Source organism: Poeciliopsis prolifica, unplaced genomic scaffold (genome assembly GCF_027474105.1).
Source record: "Poeciliopsis prolifica strain line A6 unplaced genomic scaffold, Auburn_PproV2 SCAFFOLD067, whole genome shotgun sequence".
NCBI classification, from domain to species: Eukaryota; Metazoa; Chordata; class Actinopteri; order Cyprinodontiformes; family Poeciliidae; genus Poeciliopsis; species Poeciliopsis prolifica.
In genome coordinates this window covers 1,704,249-1,731,149 of record NW_026562442.1, presented here as the reverse complement: position 1 = coordinate 1,731,149, position 26,901 = coordinate 1,704,249, and the positions used below count along the sequence as shown (strand labels likewise).

Below are 26,901 nucleotides of genomic sequence, written 5' to 3'. Positions count from 1 at the left end.
AGTACTTTGCATTAGTCTCATCATGTATATTCCAGCTGAAATACACAGTAGAGTTTGTGGCTTTAACATAAAAAGTCTTTCTCCTAATGTTTGCTAACATTAGGAGAAAGAGAAACAAGCAGTTCTTCTGTTTCTTTTCACCCAGGCAACAAATATTTGCTATAACAGAAAGTGAAAAAAAAAAAAAAGGAAATTAAAGAGTCTGTCCTATTTCTTTACTTCCAAAACAAAACAACAGAGAGACGGGAGGCGGGGAGAGGAGGACAAAGATAGATCTGGAGGTAGAAAGAGGAGGTGAGAAAACATAAAGGCAGAGAGGCTGAAAGGGATTTATATAGTGAGTTATGCAACTAAAAGGCGCCAGTGATATCAAACGCTCTGCCTTCACTGGAGAAGACGTTGCTTTGAAATAAAATAAACCTGTCGTAAGTCATGGCGCAGCGTTTTGACAGGATCTGGTGTTGGCTTCAAACATAAGAGAGAACAGTTGTTCTCTAAACCAAAGGTGACAACCTTTACTTCATGTGAAATACAGAACATTATAATTTTCTCAGCGCAGACTTTCATTTGGCAGCTGATATCACAGTTTACCTTCATGTTGTAAAAGCATATTTCTTCAACATGAAGCTCCAAACAGCTCAATTAATTTCGCTGTTGTTTTTAAAGGTGGATATTAATTAAAAAAACCCAAAAGAGCCTTTTTGTCATTTAGACACACTAAATATCAGAAAATATGTACATATATGGAAAATGGCTCAACTTTAAATGTCATTTATAAACTGAAGTTAATTTAAATTTTAATGCATTAACATATAAAACACTTCACATTTCAGAATTTGTTTGTATGATTAACATTGGAATACTCTTCATTTACAAGTAATAAAAAGTTAAATATCATCAACATAGTATTTATAGGAGATATGTTAAAAGATTAGCTCTATTGCTAACTGTAGCATATGTAAATCTTCATCTTCCATTATGGAGCTTGTCTCTTTCAAATAAATAGATGATGAATGATGTATAGAAAACCAATAATGTAGAAATTAAATGGGACCAAGGACACGACTCAGAGGAACTCCATGAACTCCAAGAGTAACAAAAACCGCAAATCAGCTTTTTGTTGCAGTTAGTTGTATAAATAAGGAGTTATATTTTGTTACTTTGAATAATGTGACATTTTTGCAGAAATTTGTTTATGCAATATTTAGCGTAAAACCGTCATAGTGCTGCCCTCTTCTGGTTGAAGGTTAGCTACTGCAGTTGAACTTTCCTAACTATAAAAACATCTCACTAAGTAACTTTTGAGCAAAATACAGGAACTTGTCTTGAGTAGATATTTCCTTTATATTGATGAAAAGGTACTAGTTCCATTGGTAAATTATTTCACTAATAACATGGATTTTTTTATTTTTTTTTGCTACAGGCAGAATAATGCACCTAGTACTTTATAAAACAATATTAAGGAATTATATACTTTAAAAAGCACCTAAATTTTATAAGTTAGTTGTCTTATTTCAAGTTTGCAAAAGTTGAACTAGAAACTAGACAAAAACATTGATTTTTTTTGTTTTTGCAGTGTAGATTTGCCGTTTTTGAAAACAACCCCCAAAAAATGGCAAGAAAGTTTTTAAAAGCTAATATCGCAACAAAGTCCCGCTCTCTCAATTGGGAGTATAGCCCCACACTTGACCACGCCCCCAATTTTATTAAGCTCCGCCCACTTTAGGTGGAATTTTAAAATAATTTGTCAGCATTACGCTTTTAGTTCCATTTTAAGATTGTCTGAAATTCTACTTTGTAACAGAGATACTTCCAAATGATAAATATATATCTACTCAGAATTGTAACAAATAAACCTTTGACAGAAAATCATATACAGTTGACCGTTACCAAGACTATGGATTCTCCTGCATAATACATTAAAAACTCTCTGGACTGAAATGAAGTCCTTCAGAAGACATTAAAACTACTAAACAAAACAAATGTCTAACTTCTTTGAAATAAAATGTTGGTTTAAACATCATTCTTTCTCATCATTGGCCGTTTAGTCGCTAAAATAACAGCTAAATAGAAGAAAACAAAGAAAAAACAAAAAGCGAGTAAAAGCAAAGATATGCACTATGTAAAAATGTTCGTTTATCATAACACGGAGGAATTTCATTGGTTTAAATAATTTTTTCAATAAAAAGAACCCAACTTGAATTTAAAGTGAATTGTAAGTGTTTTATCATCCTTAAATCTACAATAACGTCCATGAACTGAAATGGTGACGGATGAATTAGTCACAAATCTCTCAATTGGAATGAAATCCAACGGATCAGGCTCATCATTTTACTTCGTACCTTTCTGATAAAAGAAGCCAGATAAAAGTTGACTTCTCTGTATTCACTGCTGCACATCTTTGCCATAAAAAGTCATTTTATGCAGTTTCACTCTTCTGCTTTCAGCCTGTTGGCTCGTCACACCCCAGAGACTCCACCCTGCGATCCTCTTAGTGCTTATCGGTGCATAGCTACACACACTCACCCCTACAGGCACACACACTCACACCTTTGCACCAATCAATACTAAACTTACAGAGGTAGCTTTTTTATCCAAAACTGAGCTAAGCTCCCAGGGGTGGCTGGTGCCACCAGGCTGCACAGGCTTTTGGCTTATTACATAACATTGTAGAGAAATGGAGAGGATATTAAAGGTGTGTTATTGGAAAATGTCACCATAGTAAAGCATCTTGAATGTTGTTTCACTTGTGTTTTGGTGCTTATTTTGTACAATTCAACTGAAAATAACAAAATATGTGTGAAACATTGTAACATTCAGTAAATTTATCCAAACTAATTTAAATAAAACTTGCTTCAGCATTCAGCTTTCTCAACTTCACACTTGTCGCTCATTAAGTGACTAATTAACGGGGGTTGTTTTTAAAATTACGGTCTAAAACTAACAGCAATCTCAGCTGGGGTTCATTTTTCAAAATCATATTTTCACCATGTTATTTGTTTATTTATCAGAGACAAAGTTCCAAATTAAACATTTAGTTATCTAGCTGAATGAGCCAAGTATTCAATGTAGCTTGTAATTAACAAGCTAAATATTTAGCAAGAAGTTAAATGTTTGGTCACTAAGCTAAATATTTAGCTTTCAGCAAACTAGAGTGAAGTTAAATATTTGACTTGTTTGCTATTACTGAGTTAGCAAGCCAAACATTTAGCTACAATTTAAATTTTTAGTTTGAAGCTAGATATTTAGTAAGCTAAATATTAGGTTTGCTGATATTCAGCTAGAAAACAAAATATTGAACTTCAGTATGAATATTTAGCTTGCTATCTAAAGATTTAGTTTGAAACAACATATTTAGCTCAATAAAAAGTTTATAAACTAAATATTTATTTCTAAGCTACAATTTTAGTTTGCAAGATAATATTTAGCTCCATAAATATTTTACTTTATAGTTATTTTTCTAGCAAGTTAATTATTTTACTTCAGCCTGAAGTTAAATATTTCTTTCAATTTGAATATTTAGCTTGCTAACTAAAGATTTAGTTTGAAGCTGCATTTTTAGCTAGCTTAAAACATTTAACTTGCTAATAAAATATTTAGTTACTCAAGTTTGAATCTACATATTACTGAAGTAAAAGTAAAACTTACAGTGTAGTAAAACTACTCCTAAAAGTTTTCCCCCAAAAAAGCTGTGGAAATAAATGCAACTAGTTACTACACTGAAAAAACATAGTGGAGTTCCAACTTAATTTCTTAAATATAATAAAATAATTTATTTATCAGTTTATTTATCATGACAACATAATAAACTTAATACATTGATAAACACAATTAACAGTTATTTTTTAAAGTTGAATCACTTGTCTCCTTTTTTCAGTGTATCTCCTCTGACTAAAAAGTGTTGAAGCTTTCAAATCTGGATTAAAAATATAATTAATTGCAACTTTTTAAATTACATTTACTGTTTTTGCCAAAGTACAAGAGCTTTGTGATTTTACAGTATTTCTTAAATATCTTGTGAATTATTACGTAATACAAATAAAATAACAATTGCAGATGTGTGGAAGAGTTTCTTTTGTCCAATATAAGACTTCAGATATTTTTTTTCACATGGGAAAATCTAATCTAATGAAACACTTCGTTCTCTCAAACATCAGTTATCTCTTCAGTATTTGAGCGTTTTGAGTGTGAAAATTGGGTCGGAAGTGTTGAAGTTAAAAAGGCTCGATCACATTTGGATTAATGCCTCATCGGTGTCTCCGTCTTTGTTTCCGTGTCATTTCATCATCTGGGAGATTTTCATCTTTTCTATCTTTCATGTTGGAGGAAAAGTCAGAAATCCGAGCAGCTGCAAAAGTATTTCTGTGGACAAATTGAAAGCTAATCTATTGAATATCTTTTAGAAAAAACAGCGACATGCAATATATTATAAACGTTCTTTTCAAGGGTAATTTTTAAGACAATACTGATGGATTCATTTCCATTTAATCCTTCGAACCTTGTTTCTTGCTCACAAGTTAATCAAAAAATCTTATAAAGACGACAGCGACTGTGTTTTCTCTAATTTCTGCTGCATTGATATTCCTCCGTCTCCATTCTTTTCCTTTGGAGAGTGTGGGCGGCAAAGCGACACTCCATCTCTCCCTCAGTCCCAGGATAAAGAAGTCTTTGTGACCTGGACGCCGCTTCAACCGCTGACGTTATCAGTACATTAATTGAATAAAAGAAAGCAACAATCCAACATTTAAAGACGGTTTATAAACGTCAAAGCTACTGCTTTTTTTTTTTTTATCACACCAAGGCGTTTAATTTAGTGAAATAAAGGCAGCTGACATCGACGAATGCGAGAAGTGGTGGACATTCAGCACTCACCATCCTCTTTGCATTCCTCCGGCGGCTTTGCCTTCTTGGCGAGCCTCGGGTCGAGCCACGACGTCGTCTTCGTGTTGTGGCTGTGGAGACAAACCAGAGAGCGAGTGAGCGGGACTGTGGTCGGCGCCGAGAGAGAGGAGGCTTCCAACAAAGATTCCTAACTCGACTCATCTGACGGGAACGTGCGCCTCCGAAAAGTTAAAAACACTCAACGGGAACTGAAGAAGAATCATTATTTCTAATTAGCTTACTGTCGCTCATTAGGAGGAAGAGGGTAGAAGAAGTGACAGATGAGAAGACAAATCAATGGAATGATTAGGGAACATTTTACGGAGCCTAAAGAAACAAACTGGACTGAGATTCGCTAGTAGCTGCGTTTGCATTGACTGTAAATTTGTGAAATTTGACCTTTTGAATGGAAACATGGCAATTTCTACTGAACATTTTGGTTTATTTTTTTTTTTATATCACAAGATCAACAACTCAGACATCACCACCAGCAAAAACCATGAAGAAGACATTTTTCCCATCTTATAAGTGAAATAATCTTCTAGTTGAACAAGCAATTTTTTTTGTTTTGTTGTTTTAAGTCATCATTTCTCTCATTGCTGGAAGACAAGCTTAGCTTGACCTTGATACATTATCTTTTTTGTGTAGTGTCTGAGAAAAAAATGCATCATATGTCAGAGCTGCAGCATAGCAGCTGCAGCTGCTATGCTGTCAAAACCCCGAAGTGGAAGAAACCCAGGAGTTCTGCACTTGAGTTCTTGTGAGAGATGAAATGTTCTTTCCACAAAGGGTGGTTTTATTCTTCAAAACCTCAAGTAAAGTAAAACATTTATTTGTTCTTGTGGAGTATATATCAGCCTTAAAGACATATGATACACTAAAGAGGCGTAGTGTTAGCTAATACATCAGCTAAAATGTTTTAAAATGAAGTCATTAATTGTTTTAGCACCTTATTTGGCGTAAAAAAGCTGTAAATGTGATGCATTTTGCTTCTTTGAACAGGTTAAGTTAGATGTATGGGCTGTGAAAAACAATTTTCTTTTCTTAGATAATTCAATTTTAGTCTGCTCCGTTCAACAATTACTCAACGCTTTCACCCGCATGTGAAAATGCCTGCAAACAAATCGGCAATTATACGATCATAGATCTTTGAAAATCAGAAGTGAAGCCTTCTGCACAATCAACAAGACTGCAGCAAGTGGCTTCTGGATGGTAAGTCAACAGCAAAACATTTCTATTCTTCCAGCAGCCATTGTACAGAGCATGTAGTGCTAAAACCAGCTTACCAAACATGCTGGAACTCTACTCGGGTTGCTAGGTAATGGGCAGAATTCCACTGCGGTTGCTAGGTAACAGCTCAGTGTCTGCTTATTTGTGGCTTTACATTTCAAAGGTTTTTGAAATGGTTTGTTTAAAGACACCAAAAAAAAACATCAAATTATCACCTAGAAATGCCCAGGTGGATTTTTTTTTTTTTAAGAAACATTTGAGACCCAGGTGAAAGTATAAAAAAGTGCAAAATGTGAATTTTACATAATAGTTCCCCTTCAAATGTCGCTATTAAAGTAACCTTTTATTAGCTGAATGAAATACCAACATTGAGATATCAGAGCTTTATCAAAGTGTTTGTTATTTGCAATAATACACACTTGTTTATCTTTGAACACGCTGTTAATTTTCCATTAAAAACGAATAAATGTGTGAAAGCCTCATGTGCTCAGAGGCACAAAAGTAGCTCGGGGGAAAAGCATGTGGTCATGAGTCATTAAATCGTAATTTGAGGAAAAAAAAATACTGGAGGATCTCAGTTTTAGTTCCTCTTCTCTGTCCTCTACTGAACTGGACTGAAGGATGAAACCGATGCTGGCTTTCCCAGAGCTAAAAATAGAAGACAAAGTGAAAGACAGACGCAATTTAAAAGAGATGAATGCGGCATATGAAGTTTCAGTATGGAGCCAAGTTGTGATGCTCTTCCAGGTGAGCTTGTTTTAATTCCTGTTTGATTCTTCTCCATCTGTCCTCCTCTTTCCTCGTTGACTCGTTTCCCTTTCTACTCGTCATCAATCGATATTTACAGTCCTTGGGCCCCCCACTCAATCTTTGCTGCTTTAAATCGCCATCGCTGTTTTTAACTTTATCTTTGTCAGCTCTTCTCTGCAGCTGCTTCACTTTCAGGGCTGTAGATGAATAAACTGATCTCATGTGGCGGCCAATCGCAGATAAGCAACGTCTTGGCAACAGCGATTAGCAAGCTACCACTTCAGGGGGGGCAAAGTAAATTAATTGGGTAATGTCCTCGGTGAATGAAGGCCACAATAAATCATCTCCAGTGGGGGGGGATTAAAAGTTTGCTGCTGTTGTAAATGAAGACAAAAAGTCTTCATGTATGGCTGCTGAACACACTTCAAACTAGTCTGAAAGATCCAATCGAGAAATAACTCAGTCACGAAGCAAAACATACAAAAATTATGTCTGCTTGAACTTTATTAGTGCGTGCACAAGAGTCAGTCTCTAAATACACGTTGAATTCCCTTCACACCAATTCAAAAGCACACGGCAACTCCATTATTCTTGCAGAATAAAGACTCACCTGCAGTTTTACTGCAGCTCTAAAGCACTAACAACTGCAATGAGCCTTTTACAGCGTAGTTGAGAGGAAGACTGGATTTCTGGGGACTTTGAAATCCTTATTAAAGCACCATGCATCCATTTATTTAGACTCAGAGCAAGCATTTTACTGAGACTAGAGCTTAACAGGCAATAAAAAGGTAAACATTGGATCATTGAGAGATTAGGCAGAAAAAAAAAACAAATGAAAAAAACTATTTTTGACTTATTTGGTGGAAAATACATTCTGAAAATAAGACAAATGGTTACAATTTGCCACTTTATTATGTCAGAGTTGGTCAGAGTTTATCCAAACTTCTGGTAAAAATGTGGAAAACGTTTTAAAATAAATAAATGCAGAGTAACTGCAGCATAATTTTCAATTGAGAAAAAAAAAGAAGCAATAAAGCCACTATTAACCCTCTCAGGCTCAAATTACTTGAAAAGACTGTTTAAGTTGTTGCAAATCTGCAACACCTGCCTGGAGAGGGTTAAATATCAGGGAATTTTGTGATTGGGATAAAATAAAAAATAAATCCTTTTTGGCAATTTTTTTTATTTTTTTCCTCTTTGTTCATAACCTTCATGGATAAACTTGGAGGCAAATTATGTAGTGAGTAAATCTCTCAGTAAAGCTTCCATACAATGCATTGGTAGCATCTCATTAAATGAAATTCACTGATGAGTGTCTAATTTTTTGGATATAACTTTCTCAGAAAGCACAGAAAGACATGCAGCAGATAAGTTAATATTGAACATATCAAATTTTTTTATAGTTTTATTATTTCTTATGGAGTTTTGTCACTTTAAATCCAAGTAAACATGTTGGAACTCTGCTTGAGTTGCTTAGTAACGGGCGGAATTCCACTGGGGTTGCTTGGTAACGGGCGGAATTCCGCTGGGGTTGCTAGGTAACGGGCGGAATTCCGCTGGGGTTGCTAGGTAACGGGCCAGAATCTGCTCATTTGTGAGTTTAAATTATGTGGGTTTTTTAAACAGCTCATTTTCTAGACACACGAAAAACGTGAGCTTATTGCCAGAAAATGTCTGGCTGTACTTTTTAACCACTTGGCCTGTTTTTGAAGCAGTTAAGATCCAAATGGTAGTACGAAAGTGACTGAAATAAAGTACAAAATGTGAACTTTGCACAATAAGTAATTTTCTTAAAGCAAGAACTTCCCTTCACTCAAGTAAAATGTTTTTATGTTTACAGGAATCCATTTTTGTCAGTTTATTTGTGCTTTAAGCACAAATAAACTGATGTTTGACTGATAGATGTTTGACCAGCTGGGTCTGATTGGTTTCTACTCACTCGATGAAGTAAACTTCTCCTTTCTCGGTGTAAGCCATCTCCCAGTTGTCAGGCAGCGGTCCTAGCTCGTCGTTCTCCTCCAGTTTGGGGATCACCGTCTTCGGGGACTGGCCGTCCTCCTGGGCTACTTCTGCCGGGGCCTCTGCCGGTTTACTCTGAGGTCCGACGTCCCCTGAAGCGTCTGTGCTCTTGTCTTCGTGCTCGCTTGACTCTGAGGTGACAACAAGGTAAGGATGAGTCAGGTTCGACGTTCTCAGACAGAAAGGACAAGAGGTGAGGAGAGTGAAAGACAACACGGGAAAGGCGAAAAAAAACCCCGGAGAAGTGACGGATTGAGGCATAAATATAGGAACGAAGGATTGGAAAAGGATAGGAGGCAGTGACTCAGGGGAAAGGCAGGGAGGTTAACGAGACAGAAAGATGAATAAAGGAGAGGAGACAGTAAAGATTGAGACAGAAGCAGGCAGAGATGCTCTACTTTGAGTTGTGGTGCTGTGTGAAGGTGTCACAGGAAGAAAAATGGGAAGCGATGGCAAGTGTCTCTTTCCCAGAGGAGATCTGGAGGAGGAGAGCGGAGTGAGGGGAACAAATGAAAGCGAAGGGATTGAGAGATAATCTATGGGAGGGAAAGTGAGAGTTAGTGAACTGCTCAGATCACAGAGACCGCTGTGCTCTATTGATTCCCCTTCAGCTGTGCTGGTCAGACCATACTGTCCATCCACAGACACACACGGCTGCTATTGAGCCGAGAGCAGCAGTAGGAAAGCTTCACATCCAACATGCCCAGAGGCTGAAGGTACTGAGCTTCAGTTAACAATATTTTCTGTTTTACTGTATTCGTTTTATCTCCCTGCTTTCAGAGTCATCGGCATCATTTAGAGCAAAATTTACATCATGGCCGCATATCGTAAGGCTTCCTTGAGATTACAGAAAGTTTCCAGTTTATAAGTCATTTCCAACTTGACAAATTCGACTTTTAACTCAAACCCAACTAGGTTTCTGTAAATCAGTGGAATTTTTTTTTGCAGCAACAAAATATGATTATTTTTGTTATTGATTAATAGGCTAATCTGATGATTAATCGATCCATTGGATAAAAAATATTGGCACATTCATTAATTTTTCACGTGTCTTAATATACAATATTATAAATACTTTAAAAGATTCAAATGAGCAATTTGATTCGTTTTTGAATAACAAATGAAAGATTTTTTGCCTAAAATGAAACAACATACAATTTCTTTAGTGAATGTTCACAACTAATTGAAGAGCTAATCTGTTGATTCTTTTTTGATTAACTGATTAATAATTGATAGCAAAAGGTGTTTATTACAAGTGTTTTTTCCCCAGAATTTAAACCAGGTGAAACCGATTAATCGGTTCAGCCCTACAACATTTAGACCAAATTTACATCATAGCTGCATATGTAAATTTTTCTTCAGATTGCAGAAAGTTTCTACAGTTGGTAAGTCATTTTCATCCTGATAATCCAATTTTCAACTCAAATCCAACGTGTTTTCTCAAGAGTAGCAGTAATTTTTTGCAGCTTAAACAGAAGGCTGTATTTTAGTTATCGATTAATTGGTTATTTGTATGATTAATCAACTAATCGGATAAAGAATTGGAATATTCTGCAGATTTTTTACTTGATTCTTTTTATACAGTACTAGAAATGCATTAACAGATACAAGTAAACAATTCAATTCCTATTTTTAATTCAGGAAATAAAGATTTTATTGCCTTATATGCAACAACATAGCATTTCTTTAGTGAATGTTTGGCATCAACAGGTTTACAGTTCAGTCTTGGTAGAGCTAATCTGTTGGCTAATTTTGGATTAACAAATCAATAATTCAATAGCAAAAGGTGAGGAGACATTGTGCTTTCCTTAATTCAAAACAGGTAAACCTATGTCACATGTGGAGTTTTAAGTAGAACATACAAAGGTTTTTCTTCATGTTTATTGCAAAATCAATATGATTTTTTTGGTACAGTTTTCACAGCATGTTTTTCTTTCTGCAAATTACATTACAGTCTGTAAGCTCCAGTTATTGATTAATCGATTGCTAAATTAGTTGATTATTTCAATAATCGATTCATCCTCACGATTAATCTGATTAATCGTTCAGCTAAAAAACATCATGATTGATGATAAAACCTCTATAAACACTATCTTAAACTAATTTAAGCTACTTTTTAAACATTTAGATTTAGACTTAACAGTAAAACAGCTAACATTCTTGGAAAAGGGAAATATAGCATCAAAGGTTTGAGTTTAGGAGATCAGAATGAATACATTTATTTATCTATGCATGGACATAATCTAAATATTCCACAGCTTACCTTGTTTGAGTTCGTTATGATAAGAAATCCAAAATCTCATCCTTTGACCAGCCGTCCTCTCTCTAAAAATCCACTTTGGGAATATTAAAATCTTTCTCCAGAACATTGAATTCACCAGTTGATCTTCCTGGACTTCAGATTTTTGGGTGCTGCCTCTGTGCAGCTGCGGACTCCTCAGGTTATAAAACCCTCCTTCGAAAGTCACAGGACCACAGAGTGGCTTAAGACTTAAAATAAAAGCTCATAATGCCTCCTTTTATGATCCTCCGTTCATGTGATCCAGGGATGCACTCGGAGGCTTTCTGCGTTTGAGAGTGTCTGAGCGTTTTTGTTGCTCAAAGCTCTGATAAGCCAAGGTTTAATTGTTTGTGCGTCTCTATCAAGGGAACCTATCAGGTATCATCTGCTGATGTAACCTCGGGAATCAACAGCGAGTCTTTCAAGGTCCTCTCCCATTAAAGTCAGTGTTTATCACGATAACAGCCAGAACATCCTGTTCTGTGTAATAGTCACTGTGTGATTTCAGATAAGTTTGAACAGCTAATAAAAAGCTGAGGGTGCATCACATTAAATGTGGTCTATTATGCTTCTTTCTGCAGGTTATGTCACGTCTATGGGTGATATAAGACATGTTCATCACATTTTTCTGTCCAAAATCATTTTTAGATAATGAGATTTTAGTCCTGTTCAACATTTACTCAACATTTATTAGTCACACGTGAAAATGGCTTCAAACATAAGCGCATATATACAATTGTACGTCTTTGAAAAGCAGAAGTGAAGCCTCCTGCACAACCAACAAGAATGCAGCAAGTGGTTTCTGGATGGTAAGTCAACAACACATCCCCTATTCCAACAACCATTGCACAGGAGACACAGTGGCAAAACCAGCTGACAAAATGTGCTGGAGCGCCACTTGGGTTGCTAGGTAACAGGCAGAATTCTACTGGGGTTGCTTGGTAACAGGCCAGTGTCTGCATATTTGATATAAAACGTGCTCATTACAATTTTCTGTGCAGAATCTTTCACAGATAATGAGATTTTAGTCTGGTCAGCTCTACATTTACTCAATGTTTACAGTCGCAAGAGAAAATGGCTGCAAACAGATGCACAATTATACAACCGTACACCTTTGAAAAGCATAAGTGGATCCTGCTGCACAACCAACAAGAATGCAGCAAGAAGTTTCTGGATGGTAAGTCAACAAGTGACAAAACACTTCTCTTCTCTAGCAGTTTTTCTGCAACTGGTTTTTCTGTTTTCTAAGAACCACAACACCTGCTGAGATACTAACTGGCCAACTTTCATCTTTTTTTTTTTCTAAAGTAGAAATTACAAATGAGAGAAAATATTTTTCCAAAAGTGTCTTATTTCAATTATCCCTTCTGTCCCTCGAATGATAGAGAATCAAAAATACAAAAATATTTAATTGTCAGGATCTATCCATAATATTAGCAGAAAAAGTAGTAACTTTACAAAAACAATGCCTTAAAAGTAGAAGAGAAAAATTGTTTAAATGATGAAAAGAAGCATATAGTTCTCAGGATGTGAGCAGATCAGTCCATGTAAATCTTGATTTTTGTTTTAAAGTCCTGCTAATGTTAGTGATTTAATGCAGATCAGATTTTTCTTTTAATTGTACCAAAGTATAACTTCGCAAGATGCTCAACATTCCTCCTTTTACGTTTCGTCATATGTTGTGTTGGACTTCTCGTACAATTACGACTTTATTCTCCTAATGTGAGTTCTTTTCTTGTAATTAAAAAACATATTGGTAGTCAAGATGGCCGCCGTAGACGCTGACATAAAAAAAAAAAAACAGATTTCCAAAAAGTAAATCTTCCAAAACGAAAGATTTTAACATCCGGCTCCAGGCGAAGTTAAACGATTTAACAAAGAGACGGATCAGAGCCTTATTTTCTAAAAAGATTCATCCGAGTTTGTTTTGTGCTAAATAAGTAAAGACTGATGACATCAGATCTGCGATTAAAGCTGATTTGAACCAGCCTGCAGCAGTGTGTGTGTGTGTGTGTGTGTGTGTTTGCCCTCTGGCGATTGGTTCTGATATCTTCTCCGATTCTCATGTTTTGCTGCAGATGTAATTACTCCGGAGGTAAATCCGTGCCATTATGTGAAGTGCATCAGCATTGACGAGTTAAATCGCCACTAACGGTTTTATTCTTTCCTCCTCTGAAGAGACTCAACTGAAGGATGTCTGTTACCGCTCCTGTTGCCAAGCGACCGCCTTTGAGGAAGCCGCGAATCGGGACCGTCGCGACAAAGCCGAGTCGACCTCGGCCTCCGCGGACGCCGTCGGGCTCTGACCTGGGGTGACGGCCACGCCGTTGCCGTTGACGGCGGGCTTCTCCTCGTCCTCCTCCTCCCTGGGCGGCTCGACGCCGGCTCTCTCCATGTTGCTGACGGACTTGTTCCGCTTCCTCTTGCCCTCGGAGCTGGGTCTGGCGCCCGGCAGCAGCTGGTCTGTTACATTTAGCAGCGGAGCGCTGGGCTCAGCTGGAGGCTTCGGGGTGCCGTAGAAGTTCTCTGGGAAAAGCAGAGAGAAATTCAGATTCTGGTGATTCAACTGATTTTCCTGCAGGCGCTGATCAATTTAGCTTTCAATCGTTTTTGAAGGAAGAACTAATATTAATCTTTTAAACCGATTAGAGATTTATGATGGAGTATTCAGGCTACGCTAAGAAAATAAAAACACTATTATGAGAAGTAAAAAAATGACAAGCATAAAGTTGAAATATTATAAGAATAAATTCAGAACATTACAAAAGTATTCTGGTGATGATATGACTTTTTTCTCAAAATATTGCAACTTATTTTTGAAGTCCTTGTAATAATATGCTTTTATTCTAGTATTATTTTGACAATTCTCACAATATTTCAACTTAATTCTTGTGTTATAACTTTACTCTTATACAAGTTTATTTTCACAAAATTTTGTTCTATTAATCAGAGTTTTGTAAACAACTTTGATGCAAATTAAATAACCACGACCAAAAAATATTTATTGTTATTTGGTTGATTTTTTTTTAAAAAAAGAGAGAATGTTCAAAAATCTTACACTTAAATCACTAAGCATAATTTAGAAGATGTTTATTTTAAATATTGAGCTCATGTATTGAAGTAAAGGCATTAAAACTGTATTAATCTTCATGTTAATTTTAGCTGTAGTAGTAATTAAAAATAAAAAAATAAAAACTGCATTGTATTTCAGTTTCCAAGCCACATTTTCCTTCAGATATTTTAGAAATACTATAGAAGTAAAATTAAAAAGTATTGAACTGTGAATAGGTGAAAGTCTACTATACATTACTTCAGTTTGAATTCAGTAAAAAACACAAACTAGTTTTAGAATCGCTCAGAAAAAATTGCATATAGTTGGAGACACATTTATGATGACTATAATTTGCCACTTAATGTCACATTTAATGTCAAAAACAATATAATAGAAAATAAAAAGCTTCTCAAAAACCTACTTGAACGATTTATTTTGTTCATGTTTTGATCTCCACAGCAATCACTTTCCAGACATGTTTGAATTTCATTTTGATAAATTTGAGCAAATCTTGGACTCAATAATAAAAGTTTTCTCTCCGTTTTCTTCTCTGCTCTTTGCCAAGTAGCAACAAACCTTTCCTCAGTCCTTTAAGTTGATTGCGCTTCGTTACAATAATTCGATTTGAGTTTTGGCATCTGCTCTGAAAGCCTCCATCCGCCGCTGTGAAAACCTGAAAAACTCTCTTTTTAATGATTCTTCAAACCAACACATAGTGTTTGCTTATTTTCTAGAGGTGGAATAAAGTGAGCTTGACAATTGTTGCCATAAATTTGTGCCAAAAGTTGTGCTAAATTAACAAAAACTAACTTTATCAGCAATTTCAACAACTTTCTTTAATTCTACACATTATTTCTGTTAGCATGAATGCTACTAATGTTTACTTCTGTAACTATGAATTTCATTACTTCTTTAAATATTAATGCAAATAAATTCAGTTACTTTTGTAAATATGAATGCTAGAAATGTTGCTAATTCTGTGTACATGGATGCTGAAAATACTACTTTTTGTAACTATGGATTCCACAAATTTCTTTACTTTAGTAATAATGAACACTTCCAATATGAATGCTATGAAAACATATTTACTTTTTTAAATAAGGATGTTTTAAATCCTATGTAAACATAAATATAAACCTTTCTTTCAAATAAAAATATAGATGCGACAAATATTTCTGCAAGTATGGATGTCACGTTTTAATGAGGAAAACAAGTTTAAATAAAAGATTTTTTGCTTTCGTTTTTACTTTTTTCATACAATCTTTACCTTTAAATGTTAAACAGAGACATATCTGGTAACCATGAAAATGTCAGAGTCTTAGAAGCTGGTAAGTATTTGAGTTTATCCTCAAAGGCTTTAGACGTCAGTGATCAGGAACCTTAATCGAAAGAGACCAAGTACGGAGCTCTGGCAGTGCCAAAAAATAGGATATATATATTTTTGTTGGTTTCATTTTATTTTTTCTGTAAAATGTGCCTACATTTGTAGTATTTCTTTTTTACACTGGAATTCCAAAAATTACACAATTAGGTAAAAATAAATAAATAAGTGTGGATATTTTAAAAAAATGTAGACATGTAAAAATAAGTTGATGATTAAAATCTTAGATTTAAATGTAATTTTCTAATTCAAAGATAGACATAGCTAGAGTTAGACATTTTCTATCAACTGGAATTGATTTTAAATGACATTTTTTAAGAAAACAAAGCTGTAATATACATTTTTCTTTAAAAGATCAAATGCTATATATAAAATACAAGAGTGGGCAAAAATTAGCTCCAGCCACAGACTTGTCCTGTAGTAGTTCATGGAAGGTTTGCTTTTAAGAAAGCTTATCTGCTCAGCAGCACCATGGTGCTCCTGGTAGAAAGATCATACATGAGAAGAGGACGTGTGAAAATCCACAGGGATTATTTTAATGCTCCGCGCTGAAGCATTAGTGACACCGCTAACACCGACTGCAGGAAAACACCAGGAGAAGCCAGAGAGACTTAAAAGGAAAAAAATTAGCTCGTGTCTCCCACTGCGGAAAAAAACCCCATTGACTTTGGAAGACATAAGGCCTCCACAGAGGAGCTGGGAAGAGATTATTGGGACTGTTGGGATTAACAGCCCCGTATAAATCCTGAAACCTGACGAGATTAATATTTGCCTCTGACAAGAAAGAAAGCTAACTTGCATAACACACACATGCCTCATGTAGCTCTGGTTCTGGAAACAAATTTAAATCCAACATAGGCAGGGATGTCACATTAAATTTCATTCTAGAAACCCAATTTTAGCCTGCATTGTCCATTCCAAATTAACAATTAATCGTGTTAAAAGTTGACCAAATAATTGTCAACTAACCTATTAATTGATTAATCATTAACTGGAGTATACAGGCTGAAAGAAAAGACCATTTGCTGAAATAAAACCTTAGTGAGAGCGGCAATTAAACCAGAACTGTACAAAAAATACATACATTTTGATGCAGAGTGAAGCAGAAATATTTGAGCTTTGCTCAAATTGATGTAAATGTTCAGTAAAGGAATGCTGTGTGTTGCATTTTAGGCAATAAAATGTTTATTTTTTGTTAAAAAAGGAACTGAATTATTGATTAAATGTATTTTTGATATTGAATAAAAAGTCTCAAGTCAAAAATCTGCAGAATGTGGCAATTTTAAAATCTGATTAATTGATTAATCATCAAGATACTTGATAGATTAATCAATAACTAAAGTAATCATTAGTTGCAGCCCTGATTTCATGTGTGTTTAGGTACATTGTTAAATCAGGGAACCTGATTGTGTGCAAATAAAATTTTTCACTTAAAAAGTCTTAAGTGTATCAATGTTTTAAATCTGATTAAATGATTAATCAATAGATTATTTGATAACAGCCTGAAAAAAGAGAAAATAATACTAAAACTAGCTTGTAAATAAATAAAGCAAACATTAAGCTTATTAAAAACATTTCTAAATCCAACAACCTCACCCAAATGTCATCAAGATACAATTTGTATTAAATTACATAAACTTCCCATTTTATTCTAAATAAAGCATCATTCATCATCAAAGTTGAGTACAAAATCATGCAAAAGAATCTTGCATCATATGTCTCCTTTACGAACAAGATAATGAAATAAGTTTATTTAATGTTTAAAATGGAAGTAAAAAGGCCTGGAATTTGGAGATGTCTTGGTATGAATGTGTTTAAGGGACTATTTGACCCCAAAGAAGGAATGAACACTTTTTTTTAAGGTGTTTAAAAAAACACCTTAGTGTTTTTGTCCAGCTGAAAAACACAAATCAGGGAGACGTGAGCAGAATGTTAAAATATCTCCCCAACAAAGAGCTGTGAATGTGTGAGGCTCTGTTGTAAATTGTTCCTTTTAACAAATCTTTGCTGCTGTAACAAATTATTCCAAGTACTCTTCCCTTCAAATTTGATCCTTTATCTCTTTATTCTTCATCTAATTGGCTATTAAATCATTAAAATACATAAAATGCTGAATGATGGCAAATCAATTACACAGAAAAAATCTCAGCCTCTCTCCCCTCTGTGGAAAACAGCTTCCATCGCCAAAAGGATCTGACAACCCCCCTGGCAGTGGCATTAAACTGCGCTTCAGAAATTTAATTTTCTTCTTCCATTCTCCAGTTTGCAGCAGCAGACTGAGACTGGAGTCATGTGGGAGGAGAAGAGCGTTGTCTGTGTATTGGCAGGGTTTGCTGGAGTCGGAGGTCGTCAGGCGGACCAAGGGAAACATTTTGAGCTGCGTTTAAAATCAGAGTGTCCAACCTATCTGACCACCCAACAGAACATGTGCATGTTTTGGTCCAGAAACCGAAGAGCTGCTGCAGCTCAAGGTCCAGGCCATGAGAAAGGCATCATGAAGGTGCTGCGGAAGTGCGTGTGTGGGCTTTTTTCTCCACTGTTCAGTGTTTACAGATTCCTGTAAGTGTCCTTGATGAATAATGACTGTCTCTCCTCCACAGAGCTAAAAGATGGACGGATGAATGTAGAGCTGGAGAAAAAAAATGGATTAATAAACCCCCCGTGATGCTATAGTGAAGCTAGTGATTATTTTAGTTATCGATTAATCAATTATTCTGATGATTAATCGGATAAGAACTTGGCACATTCTGTTTATACAATATCAAAAATACATTAAACGATGCAAATAAGTAAGCAAATAAAAAATAATGCGACAACAAAGAATTTTTTTAGTGAAGACAGATGTTTTTTTATTAGTCATAAATACAAAATGTATGTATGTTTCATACCGTTTTGTCTTAATCAGTCCTCTCAGTAAGTTTTTCTTTCAACAAATGTTCCTTTTTTAGAGTCTGTACACATCAGTTAATGATTAATCAATCACTGAATTAGTTGACAATTATTTGAATAATCAAATTAATCCAATTAATAATTTCAGCCTGACATCAAAGCTGGTTTTGAAATGGCAAAAACAAGTAAATGATTAATCGATTACTAAATTAATTGATGACTATTTCAATAATCGATTAATTGTTTCAAACCTATTTGAAGCATGTCTTCTGCAAAGAATCAAAAATGCTACAAAGAAGAATTACACTCGTGTTGTCTTTTCTGTTGTCTTTTCTGAATCCTCACCTTCATATGTTCCACTCTCCAGCAGAGCGCCGCTTTTCTCCAATTCCATAAACCGGTCGACGGTCACAAAATTATAATCCACGCCTGGGACTTCTCCCTCCCTGGGCTGCCGAGTCGTGCCTAATAAGAAACAGAAAACAGCGGTTCAAGCTTCACTGCTGTGAAACGGAGCAGAAGATTCACTTGTATAGAATAATGTGGAACATTATTACTCTCACACTCTTAAAACACCAGCAAGCTACACCGGATTGGATGCTTAATTATGAAACATACTGGTGTAAAATCATAACGCTGATGTTCATTCACCTCTTTGATGGGTCCATGCATGCGGCCTAAATCCATTTTATACATTTAATCAATCATGTGTCATCTCCTTTTGCCTCCACAATAATAAAACCACAAATAAAAACCCAAATTACTAAAGAAAACTGAGAAGATTTTGAAAGGAGATTTCATCTCCATCTACAACATTCAAAAGTAAGATTAGTAATCCTGGCTATGCTGATGATACACAGCTCTACATGATGATGTCACCGGGTGAGTCCAAAACCAAACTTTAACTAAATGCTAAGAACAAATCAATGCGTGAAAGCGCTATAGATTTCTCCAGATGAACAGAACAAAACTGAAGTCGTTACCTTTGGACCAAAGAGAAAAGATCAAGAGTCAGCTTAAGTTGTTACTGCTGGAAACTACAGATCAGGCCTGAAAATCGGGTCTGAACCTTCAGACACACATAAAGACAGTTATAAAACCAGCCTTCTATCACCTGAAGAATGTTTCTGGGATTAAAGGACCAATGATGCAGTAAAACTTAGAGAAACTAATTCATATGTCCTTACACCGGCTCCCTATTGCTAAGTAATTTATTTAAAATACTTTATATTTTGTAGAATCGTATTTAAAATAATTATATTTTGTGTATAAATCATTGAATGGCTGAACACCAACATACATTAAGGATCTGCTGTTGTCAAAGCAACCTTTCGGACCTCTCAGATCTTCTGGTTCTGGTTTTGCTCTGCATCCAGCAACAGAACCAAACATGGACAAGCAGCATTCAGCTTATATGCACCACAAATCTGGAACAAACTTACAGAAAACTGCAAAACAGCCGAAACTCAGAGTTCCTTTAAATCTGGACTAAAACAGATTTGTTTTGAGTTTCCTTTGATTAACAACTGGAATATTGATCAACACATTTCAGGTGTTTTCCTGATAACTTTGATGAAAGCATTTGACAAAACATGATGTTTATTGATTGTTTTATAATTGGTGAAATGTGATATACAACTCTAAACTTGATCTGAAAATGTGATAAAGGATAAACTGATCATTTCCACAGTAATTGCTGAATAGATTTGCTCATTACTGCCTAAAATGATCAAACTTTGGTTGATGTTTCAGAATGACCCTTAGCTGAACTGCACTGACCCCGGTCCGTCTCTTTATTGAACGTCTTCTTTATTCCTTTTTGTCCTTTTCTCTACTGCAAGGCAAAGGTCGACTATTTGAGCTTTTAGCCAGTGGAGGAAAGGCGAAGCACCAATTTAGCAGCTAAGTGATGCAATTTGGACACCCAGAGGTGAAATCTAGTCCATTTGCATGGAGGTGACAGCATGTCAAAGACTTCCTGACAGGAGGCTCCGCTAATAACAGCAATATTCCCCTCTGCACTGCGACGTCTTGACTCAAGTTTACTGACATGTAAAGATCTTCCTGTAGTTACTTAAAAAATATTTACAGCATCAAATGCGGTACAAACAACTTCGTAAATGTTCCGTCTTTGCCTTGTGCTAATTAGACTTGTTAAAGCTGATCCCAGCTGTGACGGCGCACAGCGCTCTACCCCGGAGCTGCCGAATGGGGTTCCACATCTGAGAACATTGTTCAAACTAAAAACAGAGCCTGCATGCTCCGTTTGTTGGGACGTACAGAGAGACACTGTAAATAGTTACTGTTTAATTGTGGAAACACAACTGGGGGATGAAAATAAATACGCCATCCATATGTTTTCAACTCTCAAGAGTCGTACAGTTTTGTTCACTTTAGACTAAGGCAACGTTCACACAGCAGGACTAAATGCTCAATGCAGAGTTTATTTTTTTGCATGGTTGTTTGTATTACTAATTAAATGCAACTGTGAATAACCTCAAACGAAGACGTGACACAGCAGCACTCTGTTTAATGGCTGCCATCCATGGGTGGATTTTAAAGTTGTTGAGCAATAGGAACAGATATTATTAATTATTATTAAAAGAAAATTAAAAACAAAAATCCATTTTATGCTTTTTTTTTTAAATTTACAACTTTTGACATTTTAGGCAATGTGTGAGCATTTCTCCTCATTTTGCTTTGTAGAGTTTACAATTTTAGGTTAATATATTGTTCTTTTTTAAAAAAAAAATTCTATCCTTCATCTTATCTGCTAAAGAGAGGCGTACAGATTCATCTTAAACAAATAAAATATTAGGTTTATGTTTTCAGTCCAACACAGATCTAATGTTTTGGATTGCTTTGTTTCCATTTTCAGAGGTTTTGTTCCAGTCTAAAAAAGTTGATTATTCATGATTCATTTTTGGGCTGAGGAATGATCAGGGCCTCCCGTAGGCCACTGGTTGTCAAATATTTGAGGACATTTTTTCAAAAGGAAGATTGAAGTTTAAAAAAAACGTTTTTTTTTCAGTCTTTTTAAAGTTAATGTTGAAGCAACTAATTAAATATGATAGACGACCCACTGATGAAAGCTACCACTTTCTAAAACTTTGTCTATATTTAGTTGGGTGCTAAATAATGCACTTTTTAACTGAATAAATGAGACTTTAATAATCAAAGTTTTATTTCAGTTGAACTAAGGTCAGCAGAGCTAATTCAGGAAGCTTTTAAATGGTTATTTTAAGCTCTGATTCATTTGACTCAATATTTCCAATCTCAAATGGTGAACATTCATGACCACCTTCTGTGAGAACCACCAAGTTTGAGTTTAAACGAATAAAACAACTGATTAATGCCCCATTTAAATCTGTTTAAATCACTTAGAAAAAATACTCTTGAGCAGTATCAAATGTTAAGTAAAGGCCAATTTCATAAAATATCTTAAGATTATGCAGAATTTACGTTTTGAATGTTTTTGTGCTTTTTGGTTTTCAACTGCTTCTAGAAATAGTACAGTTATGGAAAGTAGCTGTACTTTTCATAAAATCAAGAAAATTATGGACAACCGTGTCCATCCATGGCATGCGACTCTCTTGTGAAGACAGAGTACCTTCAGTCAGAGGCTTCTTCAGATTCACTGTAATACAGACTGCTATGAGAAATCTTTCCTGCCAACAGCCGTCACCTTTTTCAATAACTCTTTGAAGAATTAAATTAATGAGTTACAACAACATTTAATTTCCCTTTGGGATTAATAAAGCATTTTTGAATTTGAATATGAAAACTAGCTGAACAAACCTGCTGGAGTTTAGCATGGGTTGCTAGGTGATGGGCGGAACTCTGCTGGGGTTGCTAGGTGATGGGCGGAACTCTGCTGGGGTTGCTAGGTGATGGGCGGAACTCTGCTGGGGTTGCTAGGTGATGGGCGGAACTCTAATGGGGTTGCTAGGTAACATGCAGTACCTGCGGATTTGCAACCTTACATTGCATAAGTTTTTGAAACGTATAATTTTTTGCCAAAAAAAGACTGCTGGGTTTTCCCCGACTGGGAGCGTTAACTCAGCCTGTTGAATGTGACCGGTGGCCAATCAGAAAGCTCGGATTTCCCTCCGTGTTTTCTAAGGGGAAATTATGGAGGGAATCCCAAACAGCTGACGCAGCGCAACCCAAAGTCCAGCGGACACTGGAGGTGATATATAGAAACAACATTAATGTTTAGTCAACATTTCGTGCAAAGAATATAGAAATAAGGAGAAGAGTTGAAGCGAAATCGCTACTGCAGTTGAAAAACCGAGCAACTTTTCAGCTGTTCATCATCAACATGGCATAAATAGGTAACAATGATATTCATTCAGTCAGGACTGATGCTAGCCACATGCATTGCAGGTAGATTATTGTAAAGCATTGATTAATGCCTGGTTTTAAAACTAGTCAACTGGACTATTATTTTGTGCCCATTGTTGGACACCACACGGCGTGATCGAACCCGATCAAACCGTTGTATCCAGGATTTCTGCCAGCTAATGTGTCTCTCAGGTTTTGAAAATGGACCAAGATCGTTTAGTTTGCGCTGGAGAATCTAAGGATGCAAAACAAAGCAAGAAACATGTTTTTTTATTAGTCATAGACCTATCCGAGGTCACCTGTGAAACAGCAACCAATGACCAGATGATCATCTGATAACAACTGAAACTATGCTTTTTTACAACCCTCTTCCTCAACAGTCGTCTTATTTTTTCCAAGCACATGATCCGGATTCCAGTATCACATGAAATAATATGAAAGCCGGTTTGCTCTCCTACCTGCTTGGAGAACCCTTCAAAGCAAAATCAATAAAGCAGAACACACAGGGAGTGATTTGTTAAGGCTTATGAGAACAAACAAGCAGCAGGGAACGAAATAAGAGAAAGTGATTGTCTGAGCATGTGTCGCAGCTCCAGAGGAGAGCTTGTTGATTGTGTCTGTCGGCACGGCGGGGGCGGAGGGGAGATAGGGGGTTGTGTACCTCTCAGATTAGCCTTCCTCCAAGGCAGAGCTACTGACTGAGCAGCAAACACACACACAGACATATTTTCAAAGACCTTTGATGCGGCAGAACTATATTTAGCTGTGTGTGTGTTTTTTATAAAGAGTTCATCAATTTTTGACATAATCTGTGACTCTGTAGAGACGGAAAGACAGAACGACTTTAAATGAGTTTATCATTTCTAGAACAACTACATTACAGAAATAAATATATTTGGGGAAAATCAAATGACCATCAGTGCAAATCTCAACAGGTAGATTACAGGATAAATACTCTGCACATAAACCCATGCAGCAAAATATGCTAAAAGTACTGTAGTATTACAAAAAATAAAATATGAAAAAAGTCATAATGTTACTAGAATGACCTCAAAAGAGAATATAGTCAAAATAAAGTTATAATTTTAAAGAAATAAAGTTGTAATTTTACCAGAATAATGTTGTAATATCACCAACAAAAGCTGTTACCAGGATACAGTCATAAGTTCATGAGAACGGAGCCGTAATATTTCTAATTTTGTAATATTAAGATTAGAAAAAACGTCATAAAATGACAGTAAAGTTGTTTATATTATGAGAAAAAAGTCTTAATATTATGAGAATTTAGTCATACTTTTAACAGAGTAAAGTCATGATGAGACGTTTGATGAAAATTTAGCATTTTGTGAAGTAGTACTTTGTTGTTTCTTTTATAAATAAGGAAATACTTTTTCTGTTAAAACTTCAAGATCAAATTATTGACATCAGAGCTTTGAAATTACTTTATTCTGGTAATGTTATGAGAAAATGATCAACCAACGTTAGATCAACTCATAAATCAATAACTAGCATCCTTATTATGAATTGTTCTAAATAAATAATTAAGTCAGATTAATGAAGAAACTTGCAGTGTATTGCATAATTAAACCATGATATCGCCTGCAGGCATAATTTAACTCAGATAAAACATGACACATAAAAACATGATTAATTTATACACCAAATGCATCTGCAGCAGAACTTTCATGCTCTAATAAAGTATAAATTCACCTTTCAAAACAAACAAGCTTCAGCAGGTTTGTTAGGAAATGGTCAGGAAACAACTCATCGCCTTACTGAGCCGAGTGTGAATGGAAGGAGGAGCAGAAGATGAGTTGTAGTGTGGGCGGCTGCGTTCGTAGCCTTCAGCCGCTCGGAAATCCTCTTGCAACTAAAGGTGAGACTGACAATGTCTGGCCTCCATTTCAGACGAAAGGATTTAATCCTGAAGCAGAGGCAGAGATCTCAGCGTGTGTTTATGGTATGGAGACGACGTGTTTGTGCTCCGAGTCGGAAGAAAAAGATTACAAGACAAGGGTTCAAACAAACCCTGACTGAACAAAAGCAACGACGCAGCGTGACACAAACCTTTGTGTTTGATTTTTGCACAGGATGCATGACTAATCAAGAGAAATGATTCACGTTAAGAATAAATGCTCTTTGCTTTAGTGATTGAATCCACAAGGTTCGGCATGATGTCAGAGAAAATCTAGCAGCTGAATTGGTTTGGAAAGTCTCTGATTTGGTCTGAATAGTAATTGTGTTGGTTGCCTTGACAACCTCCAGTTCAATTAAAGGCTTTTCTGGCTTCAGCGAACCTCACTTTCATTTTAGCTTCTTTATGTTTCAATTACTATCTTGACAACTTTTGCAATCTATGATTTATAATTCAGCTATGACACTAATTCCTGGATGCGTTGCCTCCAGGCAGAAAAAACTTCAAGTCTGGAGAAGCTAATATTTCCCAATTTGATCTCCAAGAAAAAGAGATTTAGTGACCTGAAAACTTGGTCAACCTGAACCACAGTTTTAATACACTAGAGACCAGAAACACCGAAACAAGCTGAGTTTGGAAACTTGATCTGTTTTGAAGCAGAATGTGGATGAATTTGGCTCAAAAATATTTGTAAGGCCCTTATTTTTTAATCAGATTTCTATAAAATGTGCCTGAAAGTAAAGTTGGGAACACTGTTCTTATATGTAAACTTAGAAAGGTGGACTGAACTAATTTATTGTTTAGATTGGACAATTGATTAAATATGACACAACGGGCTCTGTGGGAGACAGTGTGTTAAATACTTTCTGAAATATTTTGCCCTACCATGTCTGATTCTTGCAACTTTCTATGAGCGAATGGGGCAATTTATTTATTTTTTTACTGTTTCTTGAACTTTCAGGAATTACAGCGGCTGAAGCGCTAAAGGGAAAGTAACGCAGAGAAAGACTCAAAACCACAACGCGCAACAGCAGAGCTGGAGTTTACATTCAAGTGTATCCGTAACAATAAGGTCGAAAAACACAAAAACATTTTCCACACAAACAAAACAGTTACAAGTTTTTTTAGGCGTGACGTTTAGTTTTACGGTCATTGCTAAATGATCGCCTGGAAACGAGCGGCGACTCATTAGCTAGCAGAAACATAAAGCGGCAACATCAAACTGTTCATTTTAGAAGTGCCACTGGTTAATAAGTCAAACGCACCTTCCACTGAAGAACATGTTTGTCTCTGACGCTAATGAGCTAGCCGACATTTGACAATGATAATTTAACATACAGTTAATATTTTAAACTAGTCTAAGGAGAGTCTTAGTCCAACTTAGGGTGTTTTCACGTCTGGTAGACTTGGAACAAAACCGTAACATTTGTTACTTTTTCAGTTTGTATGGTTTGCTTTCACACTGCATTGTTTAAATGATCCAAACTCTTTGAAAAACCTGTTCCCCTCCTTGCCTCTGGGGGCACTGCACCAAAAACAACTGCAGGAATTGACACACAAACCTCTGAAGAAGACTGGAGTGCAACTAAACAAAAGTGGAATGTTGTCAGATTTTAGCAGTTGTAAGATTTCTCTTTTGTCTTTGGTAAAAAAACAAAAAACAAACAAGTCCCGTTTGTTTTGGTTGATTTTACCCAGAATGCCATGCGCTACCATCTGTTTCTCTGGTCAAAACAAGTCAAAAATTTACTAGAAAAAGATTTCAGAAAATTTGAGAGTAACCTCAGAAATCTTCTTGAATGATCTTAAAAATTACTGAATTTCAAAAATTTCAACATTTTTGACTTTTGGAAACTGTAAGAAGTGCTCAGCCTCAGTCTAATGTCACAGTTTTATGTCAAACGCTCCAAGAAACTAATCAACAGCACAAAATATCCCACAGTGGCCTTTCACAAAGATTTAAAATGGTACAAATAATTGTATTTACCCAGAATGCCTTGCGCTTTTGTGCACTTCTTGTTTTTGGAGCGGTCTCCGGTCCACATATTTATTCAAACTGAACCAGAGTTCACTTCAACTGAACCAAAATCAAGATTTGTAAAATAATTAAATTGAGGTGCATTAGATCTGATTAAGTTACGCAGTTTAAGTTAAAGTCA

General features: G+C 35.8%; 1 protein-coding gene across 3 annotated transcripts in view; it reads right to left on the bottom strand.

Annotated features, from left to right (window-relative positions):
* magi2a (membrane associated guanylate kinase, WW and PDZ domain containing 2a) overlaps nt 1-26,901 on the bottom strand; it is a 191,598-nt gene that overhangs the window by 62,510 nt on the left and 102,187 nt on the right. For all 3 annotated transcript variants that reach the window (XM_055020357.1, XM_055020358.1, XM_055020359.1), the window contains exons 3-6: nt 18,829-18,948; nt 13,469-13,687; nt 8,801-9,011; nt 4,873-4,952 (exon numbers count right to left, since the gene is read on the bottom strand). In XM_055020357.1, the coding sequence (XP_054876332.1) occupies nt 4,873-4,952; nt 8,801-9,011; nt 13,469-13,687; nt 18,829-18,948 (630 nt within the window). The remainder of the gene's footprint in view (nt 1-4,872; nt 4,953-8,800; nt 9,012-13,468; nt 13,688-18,828; nt 18,949-26,901) is intronic.